This window comes from Typopeltis vanoorti, chromosome 8 (assembly GCF_054136105.1).
Source record: "Typopeltis vanoorti isolate ZY-2024b chromosome 8, IOZ_Tvanoo_1.0, whole genome shotgun sequence".
Taxonomy (NCBI): domain Eukaryota; kingdom Metazoa; phylum Arthropoda; class Arachnida; order Uropygi; family Thelyphonidae; genus Typopeltis; species Typopeltis vanoorti.
Window position 1 is genome coordinate 23,088,035 of NC_143556.1, and position 12,464 is coordinate 23,100,498.

The 12,464-nt window shown below is 35.3% G+C and overlaps 1 protein-coding gene across 1 annotated transcript in view; it reads left to right on the forward strand.

The window, feature by feature from the left end:
* LOC150103848 (carnitine O-acetyltransferase-like) overlaps window positions 1-12,464 on the forward strand; it is a 155,977-nt gene that overhangs the window by 37,808 nt on the left and 105,705 nt on the right. Inside the window, exon 4 of the mRNA XM_090397075.1 lies at window positions 5,785-5,903. Coding sequence (XP_090253201.1) covers window positions 5,785-5,903 — 119 coding nt within the window. The remainder of the gene's footprint in view (window positions 1-5,784; window positions 5,904-12,464) is intronic.

The window sequence follows — 12,464 nt, forward strand, 5'->3', positions numbered from 1 at the left end:
TCATATGAAGGATGATGAAATTCATGACCCACATTGGGACATAACAAATGGATAGTAAATGTATTGGAAGAGAAAATACCTACCAAGAGAAGAAAAGGATGGCCAAAATATATATTATTAGAGGAAGTGTTTAACTGTCAGTCACAAACTTTGTTTGCTTACACTTGGATAAAGGATTAAACCAAATATATAATTGGTAGCATAGCCAAGTGAAAAAACTTCCATCACCTATCTCTAATCCAGAGAATTTTAATAATAAGAGGTTGACACCTTTTGTCATATCACCATATACCAACTGGCATATGGTGATATGACATCTGTATTACATCTACCTTAGTATCACCACCTCTGGGTCTGACTCCCACTGATGAGACCTCGATAAAGGTCGAAACCAGTCTGGGTAGTGACCCCTTCCCTTAATGCATAGCATTATACATGTCTGCAAGGAGATCTACCAGTTTCGCCAGACTCAAGCTGGCGAAACTGGTAGATGATTATATACACATATTTATAAAGAATCATGGTCCAATAAAATCTAAAGAAAATGTCTCATATTTAAAAGCTATGATACTTATGCAGTTTATAATGTTCTGGGTTTTGATAAAGTGTTACAAAATGGGCATGGAATAAACAAAATTAAATATTATCCCCAGGCTTTTCCAGAGTAATGATTCATTACAGCAGTTGCAACTTACCTTCTCATGTAGCTTGCAAATCTTACTTTAAATATTTAGTCTGTTTGTCCTAAATCTTCAATGCAAAAAATGATAAGAGAAAAACAACACAGTAAGCTGTAAATATTTTGTGCCTTTTACATGGATATTCTGCAAAACATTTATCATGAACGCTACAGTGAAGTACTACTTTCTGTTGTATTTATTATTTTGCCAGTGTTAATGAAAAATTTCTTCATAAATTTAACTTGTATGTTTCTAACCACATCTTTACCCCTTATCAATATCCTTTTGTATAATATATGATGATGTGCATACTTCTACATGTGAATGAAATCCATATTGCTGCATGTAAGTTGATATACAAGTTGAGAGACATGAGTATGGATAATAGACTAGTAAGACAGATATCATTAAGTTGTATCTGTCTTACAACTTAATGGTATCTGGGATTATTACCCAGATACCAGATTCTCCATATAAAGGATTATTCCCCTCCATATAATCCTTTATATGGAGGGGAATCTGGGATGTTGCCTTCCTCCTATATTTGTTAATGATATTTAATAGCTGATAGATCAATTCATTTGTTAATAATATTTCATATGGGCTGACAGAAGATATTCAGTTGTTTGCTGATGATGCAAAGTTGGGGAGAATTATAAGTGATGCTAATGTGAAGTCCCTTAAGAAAGATTTAAAGAAATATTTAGCTTAGACATATAAAGTACAAGGCTTTACAATGCAAAGTCTCATCTCATCTTCTTTATACCCTCTTTTACCTTGCAGTGTCGAGGGTCCATTGATCATCGGACCTCACTCCGTTTTACAGGATAAGGTGGTCAGCCTTATGCCCCGGTGTATCCTATGGCCTGTAGTGTTGAGTTCTCAAGGCCAGTTTGCTTGCTTTGCAGGATGAAAAACCCCAGAATAAACTGGGGAAAAACCCTGCTGTCCACGCCCAAGACTGGCTAACTTGGCTATGGCTGAGGAAGATCCTTCAGCTCCTCACGTCACCGACTAGAATCGAACCTAGGACACTCCTTCCCCAGGTATATGGTTGTGAAGCGCATAGCCACTAGGCTAACCGCGCGGCCCACAATGCAAATAACAATGCAGAGTGCAGAAGTAAAAGATTGTGTATTTATATGAAATTGTGTTCCAGGAAGTGAATGAGATATGAAATTTGGAATTGATAATCAGTAGAAATGGGATGTTCTAAGTGCATATTAGAAGAGTTATAACAAGTACACAGTATACTATTGCCACTATGATAAGGAGAACCCTAACAAGTAGAGATAAGGAGGTAGTCCATGAAGCTGAACCACACAAACTATTGTGTACAAGTCTAGTTACAACTATTAAGTAACTATTCAAAGTGTATCTCCACACTAGTTACTGTCTACCATTTCCATTAATTAATATCATACATATCATAAATTACGAAATATTAAACTTCTTTAAGGTATGGGAAATGCACGCTGGAATGTCTTTAATTCAATTAGCGCTATGATACCATCTCCAAAAGATAAAATTCCATCTCTACTGCTACCTGGAGTCTATCAGTCTCATGTAAATGTTAGTTATTCTACTTTGGACAAACAGGCCGATCTGTTTCTATATGCCTTTCTGAACATCAATCTTACATTACCTCCAAGAAACAGAACAAATTGGGTCTAGCGGAACATGGAATTATTAATACTAGCCACAGGATCCTTTGGAATGATACGATATTACTACATAGATGTTCCTGTCAATATGAGCTTCTCTTTAAAGAAAGTTCCAAAGTACTTCTGCAATGCCTGTAGTACTTCTGAGGATCACTGGTGGTGGGCCATTGTTGTCTGATTTGTACTTTAATGATATTAAGATAGGCTAACTGGTGATATGCAGGTGATGTAAGGTTGAGGAGAGCAGTACAGAGTCGGGCAGATGTTATGGCCTTGCAGGAGGACTTGAATGGATTGTATGAATGGGGCAGGTAAGTGGGACTACCAGTTCAATGTTGCAAAGTGTGGGGTTTTTGAATTTAGTGGACAATGATGGAATGCAGGATATGCACTTGGTGGGGAAAGTTTGAAGGAGCTGGAGGAGATGAGAGATCTCAGAGTGGTTTGAAGAATGTAAACTGCAGAGCCTTGTGAATAGGAGAAGAAGGGGAATATGATTGAGATGTATAAGTTAGTTAGGAGTTGTTATCAGGTTGACATGGAAGAAATTTTTCATAGAATAGAATGGGAGAGGGGGGGGGGCAGAAGCCATCCCTGGAAACTGTATAAGGAAGGTGTAAGCAGAGTAGTGAGAAGAAGGTTCTTTGCATGAGGAATGGTTGGTGAGTGAAATGTGTTGTGAATGTAGACACTGAATCAGTTTAAGGCACGATTGGATGATCTTTGTTTGTGATAGCATGTACCTTCCACAATGAGTTTGATTCCATGGAGATCAGATGTTAATAATAATAATAATAATGATGCCAAAATTTCAACCTTAAAGATGGACTTTCTCCTTACCAAAAATTTGGGAAATTATTATAAAGAGCTATACTATTTAATTATATAAGTATTTATTACATGTACATACATGATTCATTTTTTTTTTAATGATACATGCACATTTCAACTGATTCTAATAGAGCTCAGTACTGGGACCTGTATTGTTTAACCTTTATATCAATGACATTATCAATGGATTGCAGGAGGATATTCAGTTGTTTGCAGGTGATGTGAAGCTGGGAAGGGTTATCAGTAATAGTGCAGATCTGGCAGCCCTGTAAGAGGATTTGAATAAACTAGACAGATAGGCAAGTGAATGGGGGTATCGGTTTAATGCAGCAAAATATAAAGTCTTGAAATTTGGGTTACATTGATGGGAGGCTGCATACTCAATTGGAAGAGCTGTACTGGAGGAAGTAAGGGAGACAAGAGATTTGGGGGTGATGATTGATAGAAACCTGAAATTCAGGGAACATGTTGCAAAGGTGGTGAAGATAACCCAGAGGATCGATGCAATACTGAGAAGGACACTGACCTACAGAGACAAAGAGTTGTCATTCCATTGTATAAAGCCCAGATCAGACTATATATCATCACGGAAGAAAAAGATCTGCTTGATGAGCTCTCACTCATATCAAAAACTCTATCCAAAAATGGTTACCCACAAAATATCATTCAAAAGATTCTCTATAGAAACAGCCCACAATGACAACCTCAAGTTAAGCAGTATACATCGTCCATCATCATCATCATACCTTATACCGGCTCAGTCTCAACGAAAATAGCAAAAATCATGAAGTCTTTCAACATCAGGGTTGCCTTCAAACCTATTTTAACTACACGGCACATGTTAAGATCTCCTAAGGACTGCATCACCTTCTACAAGTATGCAGGTGTATATAACATCCCATGTTCCTGTTTACTGAATTATATAGGACAAACATCACGAAGCCTAGAAATCCAAAAAAAAAAGAACATATAGGAGATGTCTCAGGATTAGCCCATCACTTCTCGATTTCGAATCATTCCATCGATTGGGACAACAGCTCCATGCTGTACATTCAAGAGATTTCAGATGTAGAAACTTTAAAGAAGCTGCAGTGGTACTCCGGACAGGAGACAATCTCAATAGAAATCAAGTCATGATATTAAAATTCACATAGTGAATTTTATAAATTCACTATGTTTAGCAGAACTCAATTTTGCAAAAAAACTATAAAAACATGATCTACTAACAATGACTAAGTTTCCATGCTCTATGCTTTTAATGTCATGCATCTTTTCAATTTTTTATTTGATTTTAATGTTGTTACTGCATTCTTCTGTTTTAGCATTTAATGTTAGTGTAACATTCCCGTCCTGAAGAAGCCAGACGGACTCAAGCTGGCCGAACTGGTAGATGATTATATACATATATTTATAAAGAATCATGATCTAATAATATCCAAAGAAAATGTCTCATATTTACTATAAAAGGACTTACAAGAGACAGCGAGCGAGTGCATTATCAAGTCATATCCTTTTCTCGGCTAATCCTAATGATGATAACCAAAGTCACAAAGTCTGCTGGGAAAAATCTACTAACATCTTCCATTGCAGTGACGAAATAGAGAGAAAAATTATGGAATCTAGAGAAATCATCTTCAGTCCTGTTCATCTAAATAACAACTTAAGCTACAACCTCCCAGATAGTCATTCAGTTGTAATCATGTACTGGCATTCATGTGATGCAGCAAACACGCACTCTCCCAACAATGCAACAAATGAAAGAACAGCTTCAAATACAACTACAACGTTTTCATGCTAATTATGTATAAAGACTGTCTGTGTTGTTCATAGTCTTTTAACCCTCAATGTTTAGTGTTTTTTCTTTTATAATGTTACCTGAAGAAGGCTGTTACAGGCTGAAACTAGTAGTGTGTTTATGTTAAAACCTTTTTACTTAAATCTCGGTTCTAGTCATTTAATTCTTCATAAAACTATGTATGTTAACCGAGTCAGTGATCATTCTGTCATATATATATATATATATATATATATATATATAAATGATTAAAGAATCTTTATATATAGCAATTTGTAGTATTAACTTGGTACTGGGATATGTTCATATTTATATATACTGACTATAACCGAGACTAGAATAACAATTCAATTTATTCAAAATGCAACGTTTCATCGGATTGTCCGACTTCTTCAGGCGTGGGAACATAGAAAGCAAGTAAACACTATAAGAAACATCGTATCACTATAAAACGACTATTATAAAATCAGTTAGCTTTGAACTGTACAAAGTTTGAACTTTGAACTGTACAGTTCAAAGCTAACTGATTTTATAATAGTCATTTTATAGTGATACGATGTTTCTTATAGTGTTTGCTTGCTTTATATGTTCCCACGCCTGAAGAAGTCGGACAATCCGATGAAACATTTTGCGTTTTGAATAAATTTAATTGTTATTCTAGTCTCGGTTATAGTCAGTATATATAAATATGAACATATTTATATATATATATATATATATATATATATATAAATGTAACCAGTAAAAGAGTTTCATGTAATGCTTTTAATGGGATAAAAGAGTTGTATGCTTTAATCTAAATAATTGTTTCTAGCTTTCAGACTGGTGGAAGAAAATTGCATATCTGGAGCGACGTGATTCTGTTGTTATACATACCAATCCTGGTACACTTTTACCATTACAACAGTTTAAAAATAAGGATGAATATTTAAAGTATGTTTTATTTGCTTAAAAATTCATTGAAAATCTTAACAAAAGTGAAGAAAATATTAATCCAAACATACCTTGTGATTAAAATAATACCTCATGATTGTATTAGCCACTATCTGTTTAGTAATATTGGATAAAAATCTATATTTATTTTACTTTTAATGTGAATCCCATATGTGAAAGGGTATCATACCTTTATACTGTGAAGAGGCTGAGCATGAGATAATCCAGGCTTGAAAAACACCACTTTTTCAAGCCACTTCAAGGTTTTCAATAAAAAGTGGTCTGGCTGAAGGCAGTTAAATTCACCTAACACCTAGAAATATTCATGAACACCATGCCTGCAGTGGAATTTAAACCTATGACTTATTCATTGGAAGGTAGAAGTGTTGATTATTCAGTTAACCAGGATGACTGAAAAAACAGGAGTTTCCATTAAAACAATATTTTTTTTTTTTTGGAAAGTAACCAGATAGATTACAGAACTGTACAAAAGTATAGCTTACAGAGCTTGTACATTATTCTCACAAATAAATCTGGTATGAGTCACCTATATATCAAAGACATAAACTTTAGTAAAGACTGTTGTTGCTCTTTTTTGAAGGGGATAAAGTAACCTTGAAGGGGGAACATTTGAAGGAGATAAATTAACTTTGGAGAGAGTATAAAGGCAGATATTATTTGAATTTGTATTTCTCTGTCAAATGTGTGTTCTCCAGTAAAAACTGTACTGACCTTGATGTGTTTAATGTCAGTAGAGACATGGATGTGGTGTCCATTGAAATTTAAATAACATTTGGTTACTATTATAACGACATGCATATGAAGCATGCCTCTGTAGCTCAGTCGGTTCAGATGAAGCCCTTTGGTCAGAAAGACCTGGGATCGATTCCTATCTATGACGTGCAGAACCTTTATCTGGTCTCTTTCGACACAGGTGAGTTAGCCGGTCTCATACGGAGGTAGAAGGTTTTTTTCACCCCGAAACTCGGATTTTTCATCCCTCAGAATAGGCAAACCGGCCCCTTGAACACACACGGATTACAGCCATGAATACTTACGACAATATGTGGAAGAGATAGGGTCCTCACGACATGTCATTATGCCCGTAGTTAACCATGAGTCACATCATGGTAGTCAACCTCCTAGGTAGGAGAATGCACATGAATGAGATGGGATATGAAGCATAAATTAATTAATATATGGGGTAAGCTAAGAAATAATAGGGCATGACTTATTTTTACTGTATTAACACCAAACAAACTATTTTATAATAAGTTGTTTTATTAACTTGCTTATATTTCACTGAATTTCAAATCAGCATCATCAGTGCACAACACAGCATGTATACGTGACAGTAAGTGAAACAATACAATTGTAATGGACAAAAGATCTAAGGTCCTATTTTGGCATCCTCTAATGTCGTAAAAAAAAATAAAAATACAGCTATGTGGGAGTTACTCTTAAGATAACAGTCTCCTAAATTTTTGGCAAATTAACAGAACCATATTTGTTCAAGTTAGGAGAATTCTTCCTAGCCATGGCTGACTCAAAAAGTAATCTTTCAGATCTGTAATGATTTCTAAATAGCACATTAGTTTTCTTCCATCTAGTCCTATATGAAAGGGTGTCCGAAGCATGGTCTGCCAGTCCTGACTTGCCATAATAATGGTAGCAAATATATTTTTCATGTTCTTCCTGGCAAATGTCAACAGATCTTCCTGTCTGCCCATAGTAGACCAAGTCACAAGCAACTTCATACACTCCAGGCTGTGCTAGAGGGTGAAGTTTATCCTGATCTTTGATCAGGCCTCATATGAATTATTGTGCACAGATTTAGTCTCCTGGTTTTTATGGTGACAAAGATATGTTAGAAAGGTCCAAAGAAGATTCACAATGGTAGTCAGTAGTCTTTGGAATATGTGGACAGATTGAGAGAATGTAAATTGTAAAGCCTCATGAATATGAGAAGGGGGAGGGCTATTGAAACATATAAATTGTTGATTATTATCAGGTTGACATGGAAAAGATTTTTCATAGGGGGGGGTGTATAACAAGAGGCCATTTCTGGAAACTGTATAAGGGGGGTGTGAACAGAGTGAGGAGAAGGCTCTTTACATGGAGAGTGGCTGGTGAGTGGAATGCATTGCCTGAGTGCGTTGTGAATGTAGACACATTGAATCAGTTTAAGGCATGATTGGATGAGCATTGTGTGTGATAGTTTGTACCTCCCACGATGACTCCATGGAGGCCAGATGTTAATAATAATAAGAAATTCTTCCTATGACTTTTGTTTAGCTGCTTTTACACATTGCTTCACTTTCTTACTGTTTTTCTCTCAGAGCACATGATAAGCTATTTTCCAGGAACTCTCAATACACTCTCACCTTTTGCTTTTATGCTTCTTGAGTCCACCATAAAGTTCTAATTTTCCTTTCCTTGCAGATAACTGCACACCTCATGCATCATTATCAGTTGATTTTTTTCTTTTTTATTTTCAGAGTCTGCCACTGAATCTTCAAGGTTTGGTTCTTGCTTTCAAACTTGTCCATTTTTTTTTTTATAACATTTGAATATTGAGTTTACAGTTCATTTCACCTCTGGCGCTGCTCAATTTAGATTATTTTGGAATCGTACTTAGATTTTTTTTTTTCCAAAGTGATATTCACTTTTATCCTGCTTAAAATTACTAGTTGATCACTTCCTATTTGAAATCTTCTGTATATCATGGAACTAGTATGAAACATTGCTATCAACAATAACAGATTTTTCTTATTTCTTGTGTCATTTCCGTACACAATAAATAACGGAAAAAACTCATGTAGAAAGATTATTTATTAGTATAATTTTCGCCTGTGTGTCACAGGCATCTTCAGTACATTAAGCTCAAAATTAAACACTAACTGACAATTCCAAAAAGCGCCACCGAAGTAGCTGGTGTAAGATAACTAAAAAGGTCAATAACTTTCCTAAAAAAAAAATAAAAAAATAAAAAAAAAATTAATACAATAAAAAGTTAGGAAAGATTAGCTGATTTGTAAAGTACTATCTCCCATAAAGGGGATAGACGTAAGCCGTCGAATCTGTTTAAGTTAGGAGAATGAAGTAGAGTTTCACATGTTTCTTTATAAAGGCGTTCCATGAGAAACTGACTTTTGTGAAGAACTCTTGTCTTTCTCCAATGAACTCTGTGTCTAGTGAAGATGGCATGTTCAGAAAGTCCAGACTTTTCAGGTTTAAAGTATTCAATATAAGATTGGTGTTCTTCTAGCCGAATAGAGGCAGATCTTCCCGTTTGTCCGAAATAAGATAATCCACAAGAGCATGGAATCTGGTAGACACCTGGATGATTAAGATGTGGAAGCTTATCCTTAGGAGAAGTGAGAAAGGTGGAGATTTTTCTAAACGGTCGAAAGGCAACAAAAATATTCAGTGGGTTTAAAACTTTTGCTATACGTTCACTAATGCCTTGTACATAAGGGATAGTAATGCGTGTTATTTCCTCTGTGTTTGAAGAGGAAGACATATTAAAACTACTCAAAGTTCTTTTAATGAAGCAATTCTTATAACCATTAGATAGAAAGGAAGAAGTTATGTATTGTAGTTCTTTCTGTAAAAGATCGTCTGTAGAACAAAAGGAGTGGGCCCGATGAACCAGTGTTTTAATAGTTCCTGCCTTTTGACTGGGATGGTGATGAGATTCCACATGGATATAATGGCCTGTATGAGCCTTCTTTCTATAAACTGAGAAATGTAGGTTACCATCTGGTTGGCAAAGAATTAGAAGATCTAAAAAGGCTAACTGCTTATTTGATTCTGCTTCTAGGGTAAACTTGATCCTAGGATGAAATGCGTTTAACCTAGTGAGAAATTGTTGAAGTTCATCAGAAGAGCCATTCCATACAGCAAAAATGTCATCGACACATCTGAACCAATGCGTAGGTCTGGGAGAAATATTGTCAAAGATAAGTTGTTCAAAATGTTCCATAAAGAAATTGGAGATAGCAAGAGAAAGAGGATTACCCATTGCTGTTCCTTCAATTTGTTGATGCAACTTATTTTTAAAGGAAAAATAACCAGAATTTATTACAAAATCAAATATGTTTACAATGTCCGAAGGAAATTCCTGTTGTAGTAATTCAACTTTCCGAAAGAGGCACATTTGTAAATAAAGAAACAACATCTAAACTTGATCATGATATCAGAAACGTCCAAATGAAGATCTGAAATTTTATTTTTGAAATCCAAAGTATTTCCAAAGTATTTTTTATATAAGTATCAGTTCTTCTAGTTGAAGAGGAGAGTAAATTAGATAAAAACGCCTTTATAAAGAAACATGTGAAACTCTACTTCATTCTCCTAACTTAAACAGATCCGACGGCTTATGTCTATCCCCTTTATGGGAGATAGTACTTTACAAATCAGCTAATCTTTCCTAACTTTTTTTTTTTTTTTTTTTTTTAGGAAAGTTATTGACCTTTTTAGTTATCTTACACCAGCTACTTTTTTGAAATTGTCAGTTAGTGTTTAATTTTGAGCTTAATATACTGAAGATGCCTGTGACACACAGGCGAAAATTATACTAATAAATAATCTTTCTACATGAGTTTTTTCCGTTATTTATTGTGTACCGATATGTCTACGCACGGTTTAAAACTTATTGTGTTATTTCCATATGAATTTGTGCACATCTTTATACTGGAACATGGGTTAGTAATGGCTGTTCTATACCTTAAACCAAAATCCAACATGTACATACCATTATTATTAGCTGTATCCCTTTTTTTTTTTTTTTTTTTTTTTTTTTTTTTTTTTTTTTTAGAATTCTGTATATCTGATATTCATTTCCTATTTTGCTGTTTAGATCTTCAAAAAGGGCCAACTTTTCTTGTTTCACTTTATATCAGCTGCATTCTTGAGTGACTCAAAATATTCTTCCAGTTCTTCCTTAACAGAACCTTCTAGGGAACCATATTTGTATATAAGTGGTGGTGGTGTGCCCTACAGGTCTGTTTTAGGGTACCATAGTTTAATTTGTATGTAATGACATTGTAAAGGGCTTGAATGGTAATATACCATTGTTTGCAGATGATGATGCCAAGTTGGAGAGAATTATGAGAAGCAGAGCGGATGCTTCAGTTTTGCAAGAGGACTTAAATAGACTGTGTGAATGAGTTAGTGTTTGAGATGTCAGTTTAACGTAACAAAGTGCACTGTTTTAAAATTTTGGAAGCAAAGTTGGGATGCAGAGTATAAGATTGATGGAGGAGATGAGAGATCTTTGGATGATGGTGGATAGTGACCTGAAATTTTGGGAACATTTTGATAAAATTGTGAGGACTGCATAATTTCAATGATGTAGAGAACACTGACCTGTGTAAGTAAGGATGTTCTAATTCCATTGTACAGTGGAAGTAGAACATTGTTAGAGAGAGTTCAGAGACAATTGACTAAGTCGATTTTGAGTCCCTAGAAATGTGGAGTATGAGGATAGATTAAGAATATGCAAATTGCAGAGTCCTGTGGATAGAAAGAGGAGGGGGGGGGGCATGATTGAGACATATAAGTTGGTAAGGGCTAATTATCAGATTAATGTGCATGACAATTTTCATAACAGCTGGAGATAGGGAGAGAACAAGAGGCATTCCTGGAAGCTGTATAAGAAGGGTGTGAGCAGGGAGTTGAGGAGTAGATTTTTTTGCATGGAGAGTGGTGGGTGATTGGAATGCATTGCCTGAAAGTGTGGTGAATGCAGAAACATTGAATGCATTTAAGTCAAGGTAGGATGAGCTGTTCATGCGAGTGTAAACCTCCCATGATGAATCTCTTGATCCCATAGAGGTCTGATGATGATGATGATGATAATAATAAGAAGTCTCACTGAATGAGAAATACCTTTCCCCATTCTGATGTTTGTGCACGTAATTCTGATTGAGATTCAAGATTATCTTCATATTTAGTGTTGAATACTATAGCTATTTGTTATATGAATTTGTTATTTAGAAATTTGTATTTGTTATGTAGAAAAATCTGCTTGTTTTTGTCTTCTTTGTTTTAGTAACCGATTATGTTGACGTACTTTTCCATTTTGCAAGTTCCACTTTTTTTCCTCATGACATCTTAAGTTGATGGTGCCAAACTTGAATCCTGCTGCTAATGATGAGTCGAGTTTGTTCCAGTGGTTGACTTTTTCATGTTGTATAATTCCCTGCCAAAAAAGCAGGACCTTATTTAGCCAGACAACTGCCCAGCTGACATAAAATTGTTTAGTCATCTGTATCATTGTTTCATTTTGTATTTTTAAGCTAGCAAGTGGTCAGTTTGGCTGGTTAAATCCCTAATTGTCAGCTCATTCTCATTTCTTCAGTATTCAGTAGCTACCTGCCAACAAGGTTCATAATGAGAAGGTGAGAATTGGACATTAGGTCAGAAGCACCCATCAGTCCTCTGCATTCCTTGAAGGCAATGTGGAGGTCACCTCCCAGTTATCTTTGACCCTTAATTAAGGGTCAAATCTAGATAACTAGATAAGAATTAAATTTTACTTTGATTATTTCACATGGA